The 22,044-nt window shown below is 39.1% G+C and overlaps 2 protein-coding genes across 5 annotated transcripts in view; both read right to left on the bottom strand.

Annotated features, from left to right (window-relative positions):
- Window positions 1-7,346: 7,346 nt before the first annotated feature.
- On the bottom strand, window positions 7,347-8,015 carry LOC102835618 (keratin-associated protein 4-7-like). Of its 4 annotated transcripts, none has more exons than XM_006832618.1 (2): window positions 7,827-8,015; window positions 7,347-7,778 (listed from the first exon to the last, which is right to left on the bottom strand). In XM_006832618.1, exons 1-2 carry the CDS (start codon window positions 8,013-8,015, stop codon window positions 7,347-7,349), a joined length of 621 nt encoding a protein of 206 aa, XP_006832681.1. The 4 variants fall into 4 exon arrangements, with proteins under 4 accessions (XP_006832681.1, XP_006832682.1, XP_006832680.1 ...); XM_006832619.1 differs by having other exon boundaries at window positions 7,347-7,743; window positions 7,804-8,015; XM_006832617.1 differs by having other exon boundaries at window positions 7,347-7,673; window positions 7,722-8,015.
- A 13,815-nt stretch (window positions 8,016-21,830) lies between these two features.
- LOC102834091 (keratin-associated protein 4-12-like) overlaps window positions 21,831-22,044 on the bottom strand; it is a 26,660-nt gene continuing 26,446 nt past the window's right edge. The window contains exon 3 of the mRNA XM_006832612.1: window positions 21,831-22,044. This exon is cut by the window's right edge and continues 6 nt beyond it. Within this exon, the coding sequence (XP_006832675.1) occupies window positions 21,831-22,044 (214 nt within the window).

Below are 22,044 nucleotides of genomic sequence, written 5' to 3' on the forward strand. Positions count from 1 at the left end.
ATCTACCCAGAAGTCGCCAATCTACTTTGGGTGAATTCCTTGGGGAAATTTTTTTCTCCAGCGTCTCCCAGCAAACTTGCCCTAGGAACTTTTAGGCCTCGGCCTTAGAAGAGGTTTTTTGTTTTAATATTTGTCCATGGGTATCAAGGGCTCATGTATTAAGTTAATATTAAACATAACTGAATAATCTGATAAAGAACAGCTATGTTTTCCAGGTGGCCAGAGTTTTTTCCTCAGAGAGATTTGTTCCCAGAACCTTATGCACTGCCAACACAGTGGAGACATTAAGAGAGGCACATAAGAAACCATTTTCTCAGAAGCTACAATTACCGGAGTTCGAAGCATAGAATGAATTAATAGGACTAAAGGAAATTACACAGAGCTAGCCCAACAGTGAGTTTGTAAAAGCCAATGAACCCGGGATGTCCGGAGATTACTTCCTTGAACCCTCAGGGTCCCTGGCTAGCAAGCTTGAGAGCGGCCATCGTGTTGGAATTTTGTCCATGAGACGGGTCTCAACACCTCAGTGATTGCGGTCTCCTACAAACAGAGAACTGCAAGAAATTCAAGTCAGAGTGAGAAGAAGACATGTTGTTGCTGTCAAGTCGATTACAACCCATAGCAACCCTGTATAAGGTTTCCAAGGAGTGACTGGTGAGCTCAAATCACTGACCTTGCAGTTCAAACGAACTTCACAGTCCAGCACATTAAACCACATGCCCCCCTGGACTCCAAGAAGAAGACATAGAACTAGAGATATCAGTGTTGGCGCCAGATGGATCTAGGGTGAAAGCAGAGAATACCATAAAAAAATGTACTTTTGCTTTATTGAGCAAACAATGGGTTTTGTTGTATGGATCATGTCAAATTAAGGAGAACATGGCATAGAATAGTGATTCCAGAACACTTGATTTTGCTCATGAGGAAGCAAGAGGCAGTTGTTTGAACAGAACAAGGGGAGACTGAATGGTTTAAAATCAGGAAAGGTGTATACCAAGATTGTATCCTTCTACCATACTTGTTCAGTCTATATGCTGAACAAATAATCCAAGAAATTGAATTATATGAATAAAAATGTGACATCAGGATTAGAGGAAGACTCATGAACAACCTGAGATATGCTGTTGATACAAAAATACTTGCAGAAAGCAAAGAGAACTTAAAACGTTTACTGATGAGGATCTAAGACTGCAGCCTTCACTATGGATTGAACCTCACTGCAAAGGAAACAAAAATCCTCACCACTCGACCAACAAATGACATCATGATAAACGGAGAAAAGATTGAAGTTGTCAAAGACTTCATTTTGCTTGGAGCCACAATCAACGCTCATGGAAACACCAGTCTAGAAATCAAGACATATTGCATCAGGCAAATCTGCTGCAAGAGAGTTTTTTGAAGTTTTGAGAGAAAAGATATCAGTTTGAGGACTAAGGTACACCTAACCAAAGCCATGCTATTTTCTATTGCTTCATATACATATGAGAGTTTGACAATAAATAAGGACGATTGTGCAAAAATCAGTGCATTTGAATTGTTGTGTCGGGGAAGAATATTTAAAGTACAATGAACTACCAAATGAACAGGCAGTTGTGTTTGAAGAAGTACAACCAGAAAGCTCCTTAGAAGTAAGAATGGTGAAACTTCATCTCTCATACTTCAGACATCTTATCAGGAGTGGCCAGTTCCTGGAGAAGAATATTATGCTTGGGTCAGTGAAAAAGAGAAAGGCCCCCCTCCCCCCAAGAGATGGGTTGACATCGTGTCAGGAGCAATGGCTCAAATGTAACAATTGTGAGGATGGCACAGAACTGGGTAGTGTTTCATTCGTTGTGCATAGGGTCATTATGAGTCAGAACTGATTGGATGGCACCTAAAACCAACATTGTTTGTTAAGTTCTTGCCTTGCACCAAATACTCTGCTGCAGGCTTTGTAATTATTGTCCTTTTGTTCTTTCCTTCTAAAGATCCCAAGAAATTCTTAGTATTGTCTATTTGTTTACATGAAAGTCAGTTAAAGTCCTGAAATGGTCCTGTAATAAATAACACCTTTACTGATGATGATGCATCTTCTTATGATGCTGATTCATCTTCTTAGAATATCCCTTTTTCATATCAGTTCAGCAATTTTTTCCCCTTTAAATTCTAGGTCATATGTACCCTCCTTTTCTACTTTATTATTATTATTATTATTATTTTACTTACATCCATGCAGATTTATTCTTTGACAGTTCTAGAGGCCAGGAATAAAAAATCCAACTGTCTGGAGAGTTGGCCCCTTTTAGAGTCCTCTGGGGGAATCAGTTTCCTTAAAAATTTTCAGCTTCTACAGGTCACCTCTATTGCAAGATATAACATAGGGTCAAGAGCCAATGATGCTAAAGGAAAATGTTCAAGTTGCACTAAAGGAATTGGCAAAGAACAAGGCACTGGGATTTGATGGAATACAAATTAAGATCTTTCAACACAGATGAAGCACTCACTCATTTATGCCAAGAAATTTTGAAGGCAAATATCTGGCCAACTGATTGGAAGAGATCCATATTTGTACCCATTCCATAGAGAGGTGACCCAATGAAATGTGGAAATCATTGGGCAATCTCTTTAATATCACATGTGAATAAAGTTTTACTAAAGGGAATACAGAAATGACTGCAACCATACATGAACAGAGAACTTCCAGAGGTTCAAGCCAGATTCAGAAGAGAACATGGAATGAGAAATATCATTATTGACATCACATGGATATTGGCTAAAAGCAGAGAATTTCAGAAAGATGTTTACATGTCCTTTATTGACTTTGAAAAGGCTTTTGGTTTTGTGGATCATGACAAGCTATGGACAACAATGCAACGTACGAGTATTCTGCAACACTTAATTGTGCTCATGAGGAACCTGTACATAGACCAAGAGGTAGTTGGTCAAACAGACCATGGGAACACTGAATGATTTAAAATTAGGAAAGTTGTGCACCAGGATTACATTCTTTCACCATACTTATTCAACATGTATGCTAAGCACATAATCCAAGAAGCTGGGTTCTATGAAGAAAAACATGGAATCAGGATTAGAGGAAGACTCATTAACAGCCTGCGATATGCAGCTGATATAACCTTGCTTGCTGAACTCGAAGAGGACTTTAAATACTTACTGATGAAGATAAAAGACAACAGCCTTTAGTATGGATTACATCTCAATGTAAAGAAAAGAGAAAAACCCCAAATAAACAACATTCTTATCATGGATAAAAGATTGAAATTGTCAAAGACTTCATTTTGCTCGGTTCAACTATCAACACTCATGGAAGCAGCAATCAAGCAATCAAGCAACATAGTGCATTAGGCAAATCTGCTGCACAAGACCTTTTTAAAGTGTTGAAGAGCAAAGATGTCAGCTTGAGGACCAAGGTGGGCTTGACCCAAGCCATGGTATTTCCAACAACCTCATCAGCATGCTAAAGCTGGACAGTGAATAAGTAAGACCAGAGAAGAATTGATGCATTTGAATTATGATGTTGAAGGAGAATATTGAAAGTGCCATGGGCTGTCAAAAAAAGACCCCAACAGATCTGTGTTGGAAAAAGTGCAGCCAGAGTGCTCCTTGGAGGCCAGGATGTGGAGACTTCCTCTCTCATACTTCGGACATGTTGTTAGGCACAATCAGTCACTGGAGAAGGACATCATGTGGAGGATCAGAGAACAAGAGGAAGACCCCCAGTTAATGGATTGGCAAAGTGGCAGCATCAATGGTCTCAAACATTGCAATAATTGTGAGGCTGTCCCAGGACCGGGCAGTGTTTTGTAGTGTTTTGCATAGGGTCACTATGAGTTGGTACCGACTCAAGGGCACCTAACGACAACAAGAGGCCACCTACATTCCTTGACAATTGGCGCTTTCATCACAACACCACAGCTTTTTGCTTCCATTGTCACACTGTCTACTACTGAGTTTAATCCTTCTGTTTCCTTCTTATTAGGACCCTTTTGATGAAATTGGGTCCATCCACCTGTATAATTCAGTACCCTCCTCATTATCAAGATCCCTAACTTCATCATATTAACAGAGATCTTTTTATCATGTATGATAACATAGTCATGGGTTCCAGGGATTAGGACATAGACATCTTTGGGACCATTAGTCACTCCACCACAAGGGTACAGATCACCATCACCACCCCTCTTGAGCATTCAAGAGCATGGGTGTTACTATCTGTAACTCTCTTTCCAGTATTCCAGAATGAAAGCAGGTGGCATTTTCCTGGCTCAGAGGAGAAGGCTGCTCAGTGCTTAGGGTTTGGGTATCAGGGCCCCAAGGATCAGAAGAGTTGGTTTGTCCTGGGATGATTTTCTTAAAATAATACTGTGTTTTCAGTGAACACTTTACAGTGTATTAGATTACCTTTAAAGAATTTGAACTCAAATTATTCAGAGACATTGATTAAATTTTTCACAGTGCATAAACTCTCTCATTATTTTCCTCCTGGTTGTTTTACTTCCAATAGTCTAGCTTCCCTGCCCCATTATCTTTGATTTCTTTCCTATGGTCTTCTTGACATGTTAATTAAACCTCATCTGTGCCTCTTTTATACTTGAATATTACACTATGGAGCATTGTAACTTAAAACATTTGACTATTACTTGAGCGTGCTTGTCTTCAGCTGGATCGTAACCACCTAAGTGGAACACATTATTCATATGCTGTTATCATCATGGTTGGAACAAGACATGCCATCAATATTTTCTTTTTATTTCTAGGAATTACTCTTAAAATTTAATTTTGCTTTGTAATTATGTTAAATATTTAGGGTTCTAAAATGAATTCTTTAAAATGAGGTAAAGTCAAGAAAATTTTGCCTCTATGCCTGTTCCTTTTCCTTCCCCCATAAATACTGCTCTTTCTTAATTTAAGATTTCATCTTCATTGGATTGTATATTTGCAACTCCTTGTTTTTTAAGTAAATGCTGCATACTATGCTTATTTGGGAGTATGTTGGCTCTGTAGGATAAACACTGGACCAGGAATCACAAGGTGGATGCTTAGAGCCCAGCAGTCACTCCATGGGGGAAAGATGAGGCTTTCTGCTTCCTCAAAGATTTACAATGTCAGAGACCCTATGCAGTGTCGCTATGGACTTCCAGAAGAACAAATAAATCTGTCTTGGAAGAAATACAACCAGAATGCTCCTTAGAAGCCAAGATGATGAGACTTCGTCTCTTTTACTTTGGACATGCTGTTAGGAGGAAAAAGTCCCCAGGCTTGCTAAAGTGAGGGTCAATTGAACAGAGGAAGATCCTCAACGAGATGGATGGGTACAGTAGCAGCAGTAATGGACTTAAGTGTAACAACGAATGTGAGGCTGTAGTGTTTATTTCTGTTGTGCATAAGGTTGTTATGAGTCAGAGCCTACTCCATGGCACATAACAACAATGAGTGGACTCTTCTCAAGGGTACTTAATAAGAACATTAATGCTCACTTCACTTCAACTGGCTTTATGTCACTTAACAATACAGCCCCACAATTACTTCACAATAGTATGCACACATATTCCTCATTCCATTTTTAGCCATGGAGTATTCTACTTAGTGAGCATGATATCTTATTCAATGATATGGATGGGCATTTAGGTGGCTTTCAGGTATTTGATGTTAAAATAATATTGTGCACTTTGAAGCAAGAGCTATTCTGTATGTAACCACAATGGTGTCTTGAATATACAGCCCAGAACTGCCCTGTGAAGACATTTGGTTAGTGTTTGCTGAATAAATGAAGGAATGTCTTAATGCCACACACACACGAACACACGGAAATAAGCGCTACTTTTGATGTAAGAGTTGAGAGTTTGATACATATTTGTAAGATTTACCTTTCTGATTGCTATTTAGTTACTGCATGGACTTAGCAATTTGTCTCTATGTGTTCTCTCTGATTTACATAGTTTGCCAAGGTTCTTATTATTGATGTGTTTCTCTCCCCAACCCCCTCCCCGTATCACCTTGTAATTTCTGTTTTGGAATTTTAGCTATGGAGCTAAATTTTATTATAACATTTAGCATAAAAAAGCATCTTATTTATCTCTTACAATGCTTTTTGGTTTCAATTTATCTTTGATATCAAGATTGTGACCCCTTGCTCTTTAAAATTTGTATTTTAATGACATATCTTTCTTCATTTTTTTCTTCACTTTTAACAGTTCTCCTTGTTTTTGTTGTATCTCTTTGAAACAGCAGTGTCAACTTTTTCCTTGTTAGTCAATTTGAAAATCTTATTTTCCTCCTCAAGCCCATAGCTCGTAGGGTATGTTGTTGTTGTTGTTGTTAAGTGCCGTCGAGTCGGTTTCGACCCATAGCGACCCTGAATAGGGTTTCCGAGGCTGTAAATCTTTACGGGAGCAGATCGCCTCATCTTTCTCCCACGGAGCAGCTGGTAGTTTCGAACTGCTGACCTTCCGGTTCGCAGCCCGATTCGTAACCACTACGCTACCAGAGCTCATAGGATATAGGAAACATGAATTGTGTTCTTTTTTGCTTTTACATACATTGTTGTTGTGGTTCAGTGATGTCGAGTCGGTTCCGACCCATAGCCACCCTATATAGGGTTTCTTAGTACCGGCTGGTGAGCTTGAGCCACCAACCATGTGGTTCAAACCGACATAGCAGTCTAGTGTATTAACCCACAGTGCCACATCAGGATTTCTCTTACATGCATGGAGTCCTCTAATGTTTAGTTTCCAACTTTTTGTTATTTTCCTAGTGTTTGGTGATCGACCTGTGATATAACAAAACACCTAGAAAATAATCAGGCAGTAACTAGTGGGGTCTGACTTCTTTTGAAAGGTGACAAGAACATGATATGTGTTCTTCAGGTATAGTTTCAAATACAATTGTCTAAGAACTAGAGAAAAATAATCTTAGGGGAGCAACAGTCATATTTTTTGTGCATAAAATAATCACTTTATTTTGGCAAGAAATATATCAGGTTACAGGAAATAGCTAGAGACAAAGAACCCCCGGAGAGAGCTTCCACTGGTTGACAGGTTGAGACTGTATGAGAGCCTCAGCCAACAGCCATCTTCTTAGGCAGCATGTCCTGTTTCCCAACAGACAGAAGGGAAGCTGGGAGACTGTAATTAGACTCATATTTGAAAGGAAAGGAGAAGTTGATTGGGGAGGGAGGCTGGACAAAGGATAAATGTGGACAGATGTCAGTGGATGTGCTGTTTGCTTAATGAAGTCCCGAAGCCCAATGCAATTGAGCAACATTACCTCCATTCCAGCTGTACTAATGCTGAGCACAAAACAGTGTCTGGATCTACAGGGAAGGGAGTGGGTCTAACGAAGTATTTTTATCAACAAGGGATGGCACAGCAGGTGGGGCGGGGGCAGGTGGAGATGACACAGGTTGGGCGATAGCAGGTGGTTTGACAGGAGACTTGGCCACAGACTGGGCGGAGGCAGCAGCAGGGGCGGCAGCAGCTGGAACCACAACAGCTGGAGCTCCCACAGGAGGGGCGGCAGCAGCTGGAGCCACAGCAGCTGGAGCTCCCACAGGAGGGGCGGCAGCAGCTGGAGATGCAACAGCTGGGCCTGCAGCAGCTGGAACCACAGGAACTAGAGCCACAACAGGAGGGGCGGCAACAGCTGGAGATGCAACAGCTGGGGCGGCAGCAAGTGGGCTGGCAGCACACAGACTGGCAGCACTGGGGCCTGCAGCAGCTGGACACACAGCAGCTGGGACGGCAACAGCTGGACACACAGCAGCTAGGGCGGCAACAGGTAGGCTGGCAGCACACAGACTGGCAGCACTGGGGTCTGCAGCAGCTGGACACACAGCAGCTGGGGCGACAGCAGGTAGGCTGGCAGCACACAGACTGGCAGCATTGAGGCCTGCAGCAGCTGGACACACAGCAGCTGGGGCGGCAGCAGGTGGGCTGGCAGCAGCTGGGGCTGCAGCAGTTCTCCTGGCCTTGACCACAGCCCTGGTCAGAGCAGACAGAGCCACAACAGGAGTTGACCATGGTGTCAGAGGGTGGAGGTTCTGATTAATAGGAAAGTGAGTTTAGTGAATATGAAAATCTTTTCAGTTCGTATCCCCTTTTATACCCTGCTGAGAGTCAGCTGTGACCATGTCCATGACCAGAAATCTTAGTCATCAAACTAGATAATTAATGTTTTCTGGTTAGATGTTTTAAGATGAAGAAAAAGATTTCCTTTTCCTGGTGTCTTACAATTTTTCAGTCTGGTCTTTCTCATAGAGTTGCCTTTGCCATTTGTATACTATGTATTCTCAAGAGAGCCCATCACATGGACCCAATCACTAATTTGGACTTGTGACCTGTGCACCACATGTGATGCCATTTAGGGTACTGGTCTTATGACCAGCATCAATGTCTCCTTTGATGTCCAAAGAGTAGAATTACAGTAGGGAAGTAGAAAGAAAAGGCTCATCTTTGTGGGTCATTTGGGTGTAATGAGGAAGACAGATCCTATTTCTGAGTCATGAGTGTGCTCATTTACATAGTGAATTGTCAATATATGTGCTAGCTAGTCCTTCCTTTACTCAGTTTGAAACTACTTCGAGTGAGTCATTGCTCTTAAATAGTAAAAGGCATTTGGATTCACCTGAAAAGGACTGGCCAATATGGGACAACTTGAGCACCAAAATAAGCAGTAACAATAATGGATTTTAACCCATAAAATATAATAAGAATCTATATGTCTGTAATGGAATCCTGGAGTGGCACCCGACTGCAAGATTGGTTTGTAGTGCAAGGTTGGTGGTTTAAACTCACCAGCCACTCCTTGGAAACCCTACATGGGGTCTCAATGAGTTGGAACCAACTGGACAGCACTGAGCAACAACAACATAAGTCTGTAATGACACAAACTAAGTGAATAAATGAAAAAGAAAGACAAAAAAGTTATCCATGACATAGAATGTAAGCTAATAACTGTAGAAGGAATGATTGATCGTGTTAGACTAATTACCACTTACAACCATCATAATATAATTCAGTTCAAGTAAATAGCATCAGCAGATGCTAATAACTACTGAGTGAAATTTTAATGGAAAAAAGGATGTTTTCACACTTTGAAAAATATTTCTCCAGGACTATTTATTAATTCTAAAAGTGAAAATGGCTAACTTTACTGTGAAGACATTTGAGAAAACACCCTTAGTCAAAGGATTGAAGATTTAGCATCATGAGTCATGGGACAAACAGACATCTTGTGCCTCTTGAAGTCATGCACTGAAAGGACATAATGCTTCGGTAATATTCCTCTGTTCTAATCATGAAGAAACATCAGACAAATAGACATTCCACACAGCAAATGGCCTGGTTTCTTTTAAACTGTCAGTGCCATAAAAGACACACAGGCTAAGGAAGTGCTTGGGTATGTAATGCATGCCGTTGTTAGGTGCAGTCTAGTGCATTCCAATGTATAACAGGACAAAATGTTGTACAGACCTGCTGCTTCTTCATAATCACTGCTATATTGAGTCCATTTTGTGGCTGTTTTGTCCTTTCCCTCATTTTTTGCTGACCCTTTATTTGATCAAACCTGATGTTCTTTTCTGGTAATTGGTATTTATCTTGTGTCCAGAGTAAGTGAATTGAAGTCTAGCCACCCTTGCTTCTAACATACATTCTGGTGATAGTTCTTCTGAGACTGATTTGCTCTTTCTTCTGGCAGTCTACAGGATTTTAAATCCACTTCACCAACACCACATTTTGAATCTAGGAATATATATTGGATAATATAATCATTTTGTTATTAAGTGCTGTGGAGTTGGTTCCCACTCATAGGAATCCTGAACAGGCTTTCCAAGGAATAGCTGGTGGATTTGAACTGCCAACCTTGTGGTTAGTAGGCCAGTGTTTATCCTACAGCACCATTTCAGAACTCCAATATCATTGTAATCAGTTGTTGTTGTTGCTATTAAGTGCCATCGAGTCAGTTCTGACCCATAGCGACCCTGTATAGGGTTTCCGAGGAGCAGCTGGTGAGCTTGAACTACCAACCTTGTAGTTCAAACTGACTTTGCAGTCCAGCGCATTAATTCACAGCACCACACCAGGACTCTAATTATAATCATATTGCTATTTAATTTAATTTATATCTGTACTGTGGTTATGAAAAAGACAATCTTTTTATTTTCAGGGTTAGTATATTAAGAGTGATTAGTTTGGGTCTTGGTGGGGAAATGCTAAAGTATACAATCCACTGTCCTTTGTAGGTGCTTCCACTAGAAAAACTCTTTCTTACACGCCTAACTAACACATTAAATCTTTCATCTGCTTTTGAGTCTCTGAAAAGAAAGGGATGAAGGACTTCTCGTAACATGGATGACTGAGCTGACACTTCCTGGCACAAGCATGTTGAAATACTTAAGAAATAAAAGATTTTTAAATACAGCGATTTTGTAGCCACCTTGAAAAAAGAAAAGAAAAAAATTCTCATTTTTCAGAAACATGGAAGAAATAAAACTGTAAAAAGTACTGGTATCCTCTGGGAAATGAAGGTTCGACATCTAGTTACAGACTCTCAGAGTTGGAGGTTTATAGTTAAAATCCAGGAAAGTATGAGAAATGAGAGCCTAGGTCATCACAAGGCAGGGACCAGGAAATGAGACTCCTGTATAAAGCTGCTGGAAGAGATTCACATTTGTGCCCATTCCAAAGAAAAGTAATCCAACAGAATGCAGAAATTGTCTAACTATATCATTACTTTCACATGCAAGTAAGATTTTGCTGAGGATCAATTAAAAAGTGGTTGTAGCAGTACATCAACAATGAAACACCAGAAATTCATGCTGTATTAAAAAGAGGATGTGGAATGAGGGGTACCATTGCTGATATCAGATTGGTCTTGGCAGAAAGCAGAAAAGCAAAAAGATTTTTATCTGTATTGTATTGATTATGCTAAGACATTTAACTGTGTGAATCATAACAAATTATGAATAACATTGTGAGGAATGAGGATTCTAGAATGCTTAATTGTGCTCACGTGGAACTTATACATAGACCAAGAGGCAATTGTTCGAACAGAACAAGGGGATGCTATGTAGTTTAAAATCAGAAAAATCATCTTCTCAGTCCACAATACTGTAAAATTAGAAATCAACAGTAGGATGATCAAGGAGAAAAAAAAAAAGTCAAATACATGGAAACTGAATAACAGTTTGCTAAAAAAAAAAGTTACTAGGCAATCAAAGAAATAGAAAATGAAATTTAAAAATTCTTTGAATCAAATGAGAATAAAAGCATTATTTACCAAAACCTTTGGGACACTGCAAAAGCAGTGCTCAGAGTTCGGTTTATAGCAATAAGTGCTCACATCCCCAAAGAAGAAAGAACCAAATTCAACACCTTAACCCCAAATCTCCAACAATTAGAACAAGAGCAGCAAAGTAAACCTATAGCTACCAGAAGAAAAGAAACAATACAGGTTAGAGCAGAAAGAAATAAAATAGAAAATTGCAAAATAGAATCAACAAGACAAAAAGTTGGTTCTTTGAAAGGATTAATAAAATTAACAAAACATTGGCAAATCTAACAAAGAAAACAAAAAAGATACTTATAACAGGAATAAGAAATTATATGCATGACATCACAACAGAACCAATGAAGAAAGAAGGGTAATAACAGAATCCTATGAAGAATTACACTGGAGCAAATTTGAAAATCTAGAAGAAATGGGCAATTTGTAGAAAACATGACCTACCTAAACTAACTCAGACTGAAACAGAAAATTTGAACTGACCTGTAAAAAAAGAAATTGATCAAGTCCTTAAAAACTACCCACTAAAATATTTGGGGCCAGATGATTTTACTGGTGAATTCTACCAAATATTCAGAGAAGAGCTGACACCAATTCTGCTTAAATTATTACAGAATATCAAAATGGATAGACAGTTCCTGAATTCATTTTATGAAAAAAGCGCAATCCTGATATCCAAACCTGGTAAAGACATCACTAAAAAATAAAATTATAGACCAATATCCCCCATGAACATAGATGCAAAGATTCTCAACAAAATCCTAGCTAGTAGAATCCAACAGCATACAAAAAAATAATACATCTTGACAAAGTGAGATTCATACCAGATATCCAGGGATGGTTCAGTATCAGAAAAACAATCAATGTGATCCACTACATAATCATATCAATTGATGCAGAAAAGGCATTTGAGAAAACCAAAAACCAATTCCGAAAAAAAAAACCAAAAAAAAAAGAAAAAAAAAAGATATTTCTCAACATAATTTAGGATATGTGGTGCTTAAGGATAAGAACTGGACTGCGAGATCGATGATTCAAACTCACCAGCCTTTCTTTGGAAACCCTTGCCAGTCTTGCAATGAGTTGAAAATGACTCAACAGCACTTAACAATAACAACATAAAAAACCAGTAGCCCTGGAGAGTAACTGAAACCATTCCCCTGTGAACAGGAACCAGACAAGGATGCCCTTTATCACCACTCCTATTCGGTATTATGCTGAAAGACTTTACCAGAGTTGTAAAGCAAGAAAGGGAAATGAAAGGCATCCAAATTGGCAAAGACAAAGCAAAACGCTCTCTATTTGAAGATGGCATGATCCTATACTTGGAAAATCCCTAAGACTCAACAAGAAAATTATTGAAACTCATTAAAAGATTCAGCTAAGTGGCAGGGTACAAGATCAACATACAAAAATCAGTTGGGGAAGCAGACAAATAGAATATCCAGAGAAGCAGCCAGAGACGGAAGCAGAGATTGGGGCATGAAGGAGATCTGCTGAGGACTCATGGGAAGAGAGGGACTAAGAGATGGTGGTCAGGAGGCAGACTTGCAGAATGTGCCCTTTGGAGATGTAAATTATTATATATGCCTGAGTGGTTTTGTGTGTGTGTGTGTGTGGTTTTTTTTTTTTTTAAGCTAAAGTGGATAGAGAGAAATACTGTTAAACTGATGGTACATGGAGGGGAATATAATCATTGTAATGAAGTAAGGTGCATGATTTGTTGAATGTGAAACTGATGATCTGCCCTGTAAACTTTCATTCAATCCACAATAAAAATCTTAAAAAAAAAAAAAATCAGTTGGGGAAATGGGGATTAAGCATTGCATTAAGTCTTCCTCATCTCAGCTTGCAAGCTTCATTCTTGCAATAAACCTTTACTCATATGGTAACCCTGCCTCCCCTGACTATACTTAATCAGTAGAAGGCATTACCAAGCTTTTGAAAGGCAGAGGTTTGCTTAGCACACCCTGTTACAGATTTTGGCAACCATTAAAGGATAAATTAGTCCCATCCCCGGACCTGAGACTACTGAGGAGGGGATTGCCTGAGTCTAGCAAATGGACAAAAGCAGTTGCCAGGTTCAAGTTTTTTTCCCTGTGTCCCTTCACCTGGTAAAGTGATCTGTCTGCTCTTGTATTCTAGACTGTGTTTTGGTTTCCATCGTAACAAAGCCTTTCTCTTTAAACTTATACGTGTGATATGGGTTCTTGCATACTGTGTGACTCAGCCAATAGACACCTGAGCATCCATGTAGTGACTTAGTCTCCTAAGGATACTGGATGGGGGCCAAATTGAAAGACTGAAGTCATCCAGACCAGACCACTTGGGGAATTCTGTTGTCAGGTACGTTCACAGTTAGAATTGGGTCTCTAAGGAGGACCCAATAATGGAGCATACCCAGGAGCTGCCAAGTCTTGGGGGCAGGATGTTCCTGCAGCAGGCATTTGGCATTTCCTTCTCTTCCTTTGAAGGTCTATAACTTGCCCTCCTTTAAAGGTCGTCCACAAAATTTGTGTCTGTCCATAGAGACCTAGAGTGTGCGATTACTAGTAGAAGATTTCTGTGAATGTGTGTCATTCCTATGAGCCAATGTGTGTGTGTTTTCCCAAGAATGTTAAAATGTCTCATTTATTCTTGTTAAATGTAGAAATAAACTAAGGTTTAAAGATACATCTATCTTCCAAATATTCAGACAGTATTGAATGCTCTTCTTTCCTCTAGAGAAAGGTATATGTTGTTATTAAGTGCCATCGAGTAGGTTCCGACTCATAGCGACCCTGTATAGGTTTTCCAAGGAGCGGCTGGTGAGCTTGAACCGCCAACCTTGCAGTTCAAATCAACTTTGCATTCCAGTGCATTAACTCACAGTGCCACACCAGGACTCCAGAGAAAGGTATGTAGATTGCTTTGTTCTATGTTGGGCTGTCATCACAAAGGGGAACCATAAGCTTGTTCTGGTTTCCCTCCCCCATGAGGTTCACATGGGTTTCTTTAAAAGAGTGTTCTATAGAAAAATCATTTACTTTAACTAATATATAATAATATGAGTCGGAACTGACTCCACAGCACATAACAACAACAACAACAATGTATAATAAGGACTTTTAAAGTAACATTCAAAAAATATAATTTTGCCTCCAGATAGTTTTGAATCAATATTTTTAGTTTTTTTCCCACATGTGTGTGATCATGGGTTAAATTATTTTAACATTACAGAGAATAAATGAAGTTCTTTCATTTCATTTCAATAAGTGTTCATGTTTATAACAACCTTGAAATAAAAATCTTTTCAAACATTGTGAATTAGATATTGCAAAAACAATTTTCATTTTTGAATTTTGTTATTGTTAAATACCCTGAAGTCAGTTCTGACTCATAGAGACCCTGTATGAGGTTTCCGAGAAGCAGCTGGTGGGTTTGAACTGCCAACATTGAGGTTAACAGTCTTGTGCTTATCCTACAGCACCGAACCAGTATTCCTAGCCATGATATGTTGTTGTTGTTAAGTGCCATTGAATCAGTTACAATTCATAGTGACCCTATATAGGGTTTCCAAGGAGCTACTGGTGGGTTTGAACCTCCAGCACCACACCAGGACTCCAGCCATGATATAGGGACTTGAAAAGATCCCTTGAAGAAATTTTACTTCTCATTGCTTTTTTCAAATTGCCTGGGACCGTCTAAATATATGCATATGAATTAGCAAACCTAGGGGTATTTTTGTCTTTAGAGGTGGAAGGAGATAGTTTGAATTCATATGGCTCAAGGATAATTTTTTAAAGATAAGAAAGATCCCTCTCGATTCAGTATAGAAAGGGGCCTAGTGATTCAGTGTGTTGAATGTTGGGCTGCTAATTGTGTGTTGATAGTTTAAGCTTATCAGTTACTCCTCGAGAGAAAAATGAGATTTTAAGTCCCCCAAAACCATTTTTTTTAATTTTAGAGTTGCCACGAGTAGAACTACACCTACTGTCAGCAGGCTTACTAGGTGTGTTCTTTGGTTAGAAATGATGAGTCTGTTTCAGCTCATAGATACCCTGTATAGGGTTTCTAAGAAATGGCTGGTGGATTTGCAGTGCTGACCTTGTAGTCCAGTGCTCATCCTACAGTACCACACCAGGCATTTAAAAATAATTTTAAAAAAAGCCAAATTAGGTTTAGGTAAATAATTAGAGATTTAAAAGAAACCTTGAAATATTTGAGCAAACTTATTTCAGCAGTTATTAGACTTCATAATGTCTGAGTAATTTGGAGATCTTTAAGTATGTTTACTAGTCTTTTAGAGTCAGTGATAGAGCAAGGAACTTAAAGCTGACAGTTTAGAAGTTGAACTCAACTCGTGAGATGGGCATTTTGACAAATTTCTACTTTTGAACTATTGAAACATATTAGAAGACTCCCAATGGAGGTGGCCTAGATGGAGTTGTAAATTTTGTACCCAGACTTTTTTTTTTAGACATTTTTGTCACAGCAACTGTTGCTATTGGAATTGTTGTGGTTGCGTTTAGGTGCCATTGAATTGGTCCCGACTCATAGTGACCCTGTGCACAGCAGAACGAAACACTGCCTGCTTCTGGGCCAACCTCACAATCATTGCTACATCTGAGCCCATAGCTGCCACCATTGTGCCAATCCATCTTGCTAGGGGTCTTCCTCTTTTTCTCTGACCCTCCACCTTACCAAACATGATATCCTTCTCTAGTGACTGGTCCTCACTGAGAATATGTCCACAGTATGAGAGACAAAGTTTGGCCATCCTGGCTTCCAAGGAGCATTCTGGCTGTACTTCTTCCAACACAGATTTGTTCATTCTTTTGGAAGTCCATGGTATTTTTAATACTCTCCTCCAACACCAGAACTCAATGCATCAATTCTTCTACAGTCTTCCTTATTCATGGTCCAACTTTCGCATGCATATGAGGTTATTGAAAAGACCATGGCTTGGCTATTGGAGCAGAGAGTCAAATTATTAATAAGAGACATCAAATTTCAAGTAATGTACACCGTAAAGAAAAATTATGATCCTTTAAGAAAAAAATGGGAAACTGAGGCAGCATATCTAAGGCATTGGCAGTTTGTCATTGGTGTTGTTATAGGATTCTTTAAAGATGAAAGTTTAATTTTCTGACCTCTTTTCATCATCATCAAGGCTTTTCTGACTCTCTAGGTTTTCATTTTATAACCCACTCATCCTTGGAGAACTCATTCAGTTTTTACTTCTGGTTCTGGTTGCATTCTGGTGTATCATGTTGGGATAGAAACAACTGTAACATATCGTCTGGGAGATGGAGGTTCGAGTAGAATCTGCGTGAATATAATTCTGAGTTGTTGAAGCCCAGGAATGATCTGGTTTTGCTCAGGTTTTCTATCTAAGTTTAACTAAGTGTATGTGTGTGATAATGTAATTGGACAAGCATCCTAAATGTATCTTAATTGAGAGTTTTTCAGTTATGATCTTATGTGGGGGAGAAAAAATACCAGAGAGCTAATGTATACAAAAACAAACTGGATTCCCATACATTTTTTAAAGGTGCTGAAAGGTTTTATTTAATGAGAGAGGTGTCCAGCTCTCGTTTGAATAAAAAATCATGTTTATATTTCCTTTTATGTGTTTAACTAATATGGGACATCAAGCACATATTAGTGTGTATATTTAATCATTAGCCTTGATCACAACTTTGTTTCTTTGACAGTAAGTTTACTTCACTATTTTTTTTTTTTTTAATTTCTCTAGGCAGTAATTCTAAATTGGCAATATTTTCATTCATCATTTAAAAATATGTGGTTTCACTCTCTTGCTTCCATTAATTTAGTTAATTATCATGCTTACTGTTCTTTTGGGGAGGGTATGGGTCTTTTTATTATTATTATTAGTGTTTTTATGGTGATTTTGTGTTTACCTTTGGTTGTCAATAATTATCCATGATGTTCATGTTGTTGTTGTTGTTAGGTGCCATCGAGTCAATTCAGACCACAGAGACATTATGCACAACAGAATGAAACACTTCCCAGTCCTGCACTATCCTCATAATCATTGTTAAACTTGAGCCCATTGCTGCTGTCACTGTACCAATTAATCTTATTGGGGGTCTTTCTCTTTTTCACTGGCTTTTCACTTTACGTAGCATGTTATCCTTCTACAGAGACTGAACCCTCCTGACAATATACCTGAAGTATGAGAGATGAATCTGGCCATCTTGGCTTGCAAGGAACATTTTGGCTGTACTTCTAACACAGATTGGTTTGTTCTTTTGGCAGTCCGTGGTACTTTTAATAGTCTCTCTAACACCATAACTCAAATGCACCAATTCTTCTATGGTCTTTCTTATTCATTGTCCAACTTTCACATACATATGAAGCAATTGAAAATACCATGGCTTGGGTCAGGCACACTTTAGTCCTCAAAGTGAAATTTTTGCTCTTAAACATTCAAAAGAGGTCTTGTGCAACATATTTACCTTATGTAATACGTCATTAAATTTTTTAACTGCTGCTTCCATAAGTGTTGATTGTGGGTCCAAGCAAAACGAAGTCTTTATCACTTCAATCTTTTCTCCAATATCATGATGGCATTTATTAGTCCAGTGGTGAGGACTTTTTTCTTTCGACGGAGTGCAATCTATACCCAAGACTGTGGTCTTTGATCTTCATTGGTAATTTACGTCCTCTTTGATTTCAGCAAGCAAGGTTGTATCATATTGAAGGTTGTTAATGAGTCTTCCTCCAATCTTGATGCCATATTCTTCTACATATATGTGAAGAAGAAGGATGTACTTAGATGTTATTTTTCCTTGAACTTACTTAGCTTTGGGCTCAAGGAGCTTCTTGAATTTAGAATTTTGTGTCTTTCATTAGTTTTGGCACATTCTGCACCAATATCTCTTCATGTATTGCTTTATCCCCATTCTTCTCTCTTTCTGGAACTCTGATTTATATATATATTAGATCTTTCACCATGTTCTTATGTGTCTTATGGTATTTTCCTGTATTTTCTACCTTTTTCTCCTTCACTTCAATTTGCTACTTCCAATTTTCTCTTCCTCTCTTCTCAGCTATATCTGTTGTTAAGCCCATCTATTGATTTCTTAATTTCAGTTTTAATGTTTTTCAGTTATAAGCTTTTTGCTTGACCTTTGCGAGAGTGTGTGTGTTTGTTTACAGATCCCAGTTCCCTGCTGAAATTTGTTATTTTTAAAAACACATTGTTGCTGTTGTTTTAGTGCCATCAAGTCAGTTCTGACCCACAGCGACCCTGTATAGGGGGTTCCAGTGAACGACTGGTGGGTTTGAGCCACTGGCCTTGTGGTTAGCAGCCCAGTGCTGATCCTACAGCACCACACCAGGACTCCTAAAACATATTACTCAATGCTTACACCTACAAATGAATCATCTTTGTTTCTGTTACTATTGTATTTTCTTCACTTGGCCTCTAGTGATTTAGTCTTCTTTTCTGGCATGCCTGTTAATTTTTGTTGAATGTCAGACATTACATATAGAAAACTATAGAAGTTGTAGGTGATTTTATCTCCCACTTGAGAGGATTTAATTTTCCTATGACATAGTGGACCTCAGATCCTGGCTGTATAGGTCAATTCCCAGTGCTTTCAAGTGGCTGTTTTCTTCATTTTATCCAGGCTCTCAGAGTTAGCTTTAACGAGAGATTTGTGCTGGTACTATCTACTTTGTCAGTCAAAAGTGGGATTCTGTTCTTTAATTTTTCAAATAGCTCTTCTTTCCTTCCCTTGGCTTTTCACATTCCACTCTCTACTTGCTGTCTTCTTACTTCTCTGGTTATTTCGTTTTAGTCTTCTGTGGCAGCTATTGCTCCTCTTCCAAATTTCTTGTAAATGTTGGAGAATCTCACAGCTCGGGCCATAGGTATATTCTTTCTGGACGCTTTCTCCCTATGGCCCAGGACACCACATAGACTTCTATGGCATCGAAAGGCACTTTATATTCTGAAACATACTGAAGACACAAACTATTCTCATTTACGACCCCAGCCTCATAAAAAGCTCTGGGCCTTGAGTGGAATGGAGACATAATTGCCCTGCACAATATGAAATTATTCTCTCATTTTTATTATTCGTGTATTAAAATTTATGAAAGTTAAAGACATAGGTGATTAAATACTTCATATTTCTTACTGATCCTATAACTCTCAGATTTTATGTTTTGTACAGATCTTTCTAAATGTGTCTTCTACTTTTATTAGAATGAATTCATCAGGACTTTTTAAAAAAGCTTTAGCTTCCTAGGCTAGGATTCATAGGATTTTTTTTTTGAGCATTTGAGATTGACTTAAGAACCAAAATTATTCAGTAATTGGTTCTTTGCCAGCTTCGTATTTTTCATAAAATGTGTTGACAAAGTTTCTCAAGACCATGCTGTTATAGACACATCAAGAAAACTCATTGAATTAAAAAAAAACAAAAAACAAAAAAAACTAACATTTCTTCTGTCTCTCCAGCTTCCTGAGAAAGTTGGTTGATTTTCTCAAAAGCTATTCATTTTGGTGATGCATAAAGATGCTAAATGTGTGATAAATTGAGTTACATGGAGAGAAAGGGTAAACCGTAAGCAGGATCCTCTTGTTTTACAAGAATTGGAGAAAAAAGACACAGGCAGAACAAAGTAGGTAATAGAAAGATGTAAAAAGAAAGGGAGGACTAGAGGCAGTCATGTTAATGGAGCCCTGGTGTGGTGCTGTAGAATTAGCACTAGGCTGCTAACTGTAACGTTCTAGTTCAAACCCACCAGCTGTTCCTCAGAAACCCTATATGGGATTGCTATGAGTCAGAACTGACTCCATGGCACCTAAACAACAATATAAATGAGACAGAATGCAATCTTTAGGATTAGGTTGTATTTTGAGTCAATATCTTTTGAGATATGTTGTTGTTAAGTGTTGTTGAGTCAATTCTAAGTGGCTGGTGGGTTTGAACTACGGATCACATGGTTAGCCATCCAGTGCTTATCCTACAGCATCACATAACTGAACAGGAATGGAAGAATCTGACTACCACCAAGAAAGAACTGAGAACCTCTTCGATCCAGGAACAGATTGATGCCAAGATGCATGGAGACTTCCAAGGGACATTGGACCCACAGGTGTTGAAAGAAGCCAGTGACCTTTCCCCAGAACCAACAGAGAGAAGGCCTTCCCCTGGAGCTGGGCCCCTGAATTTGGACTTCTAGCCTCCCAAACTGTGAGAATAAATTTCTGTTTGTTAGAGACATCTTCCTATGGTATTTTTGTTATAGCTCCACTAGATACTTAAGAAAGGAAGCATTTGTTGTTAAGTGCCATCGAGTCAATTTCAACTCATAGCAATCCTATATAGGGTTTCTGAGGAGCAGCTGGTGGGTTTGAACTAAGGAGCATCTGATGGGTTAGAACTGCCAACCTTGTGGTTCACAGTCCAGTGCTGATCCTACAGTGCTACCAGAAGACAGGAAGCATAGAGACAGACAATTCACCCAAGTGTGTCAATAGAGCCTCTCAAAATAACAACTAACAAGCATCTCCAGCTTAGCTTTCAGTTCTTTCCTTACTGTAAGTGTAATGTATCATTCATAATACTTACTGGTTTCCCACTGCATCTGTGACATCAACTGAAATCCTGGGCTCCTGTCTTCTCATGGGGCCCATCATAATTAATCCCACTCCATGAATTTATCCTCCTTAAAATGACTGTGTATCTTGGCACTTTTTAAAAAAAATAATAATTACCTTCAAAACAGAAAGACTCTCTTGTCATCTGATCCTCTCTTCACTTTGTCTTGTGTGTTTGTGAGCTGTTCATAGTCCCTTAAATTTTCAGACTTGATACATGTTATTTCTTTGAATCAATCCTCATATAACTTTTCAATATTACCACCATACTGTACCTGAGATATGCCTTCTTTTACATCTAAGATCTTACCTAAGGGATGGAAACGGGGCCTCATCCATCTCATGTGCTTCCCAGAGCCCAGTAGTGCAAGGACCTTGCCAGGCAATCCATAATTCAGTATAGTAAGAAGGAAGCTCTTGTTTTCTCTCCAGAGACTTGACAGAAAGTGAGATGGCCAATCTGCCCCATCCCTGGGGGGTGGAGGTATAATAATTATTTAGCTTTGGCCTATATTTGAAAGGTCAGTTTTCTTTGTTCACATGACAAAAACCCAAATTTAACTCAAAATAAGCAATCAACAACTAAAAAGTAGCTTCTATCAGGTTAGTAAATATTTATTGAGACATAGTTATTACACAGAATCTGTTGTAAAGGTCCAGCACACACAGCAATCATAGATTAGGAACATCTTCTACTAGAGTAGTGTAGACATTTGACATCGGAATGAATGCCAGGCAGACAACAGACAAAATTAAATAATAAATTAAATTGTTGCTTCTTACATAGTTGCTTGGTGGCATGACCAAGGGGATGAATAAACATAGTGACAGTTTAGAGCTAGGCCAGGTGCTGTGAAGAAAGGAAATATGAATATGACAGATGCATTGACATCATGGTGGTTGACTCAGGGCTGGTGGTCATGAATGAAGTTCAACAACAAGAGGATCCACAGCAGTTTGGGCGACAGCAGGTGGTACAGCAGCAGGTGGGCTGGCAGCAGATTGGACAGCAGCAGCTGGACACACAGCAGCTGGGGCGGCAGCAGGACACACAGCAGCTGGGACGGCAACAACTAGACACACAACAGCTGGGTCTGCAGCTGGACACACAGCAGCTGGGGCGGCAGCAGCTAGACACACAGCAG

Source organism: Chrysochloris asiatica, unplaced genomic scaffold (genome assembly GCF_000296735.1).
Source record: "Chrysochloris asiatica unplaced genomic scaffold, ChrAsi1.0 scaffold00007, whole genome shotgun sequence".
NCBI classification, from domain to species: domain Eukaryota; kingdom Metazoa; phylum Chordata; class Mammalia; order Afrosoricida; family Chrysochloridae; genus Chrysochloris; species Chrysochloris asiatica.

What these genes read in the sequence shown, in the direction of transcription:
- LOC102835618 (XM_006832616.1), bottom strand. Translation starts at nt 8,015, where the DNA reads ATGGTCAACTCCTGTTGTGGCTCTGTCTGCTCTGACCAGGGCTGTGGT.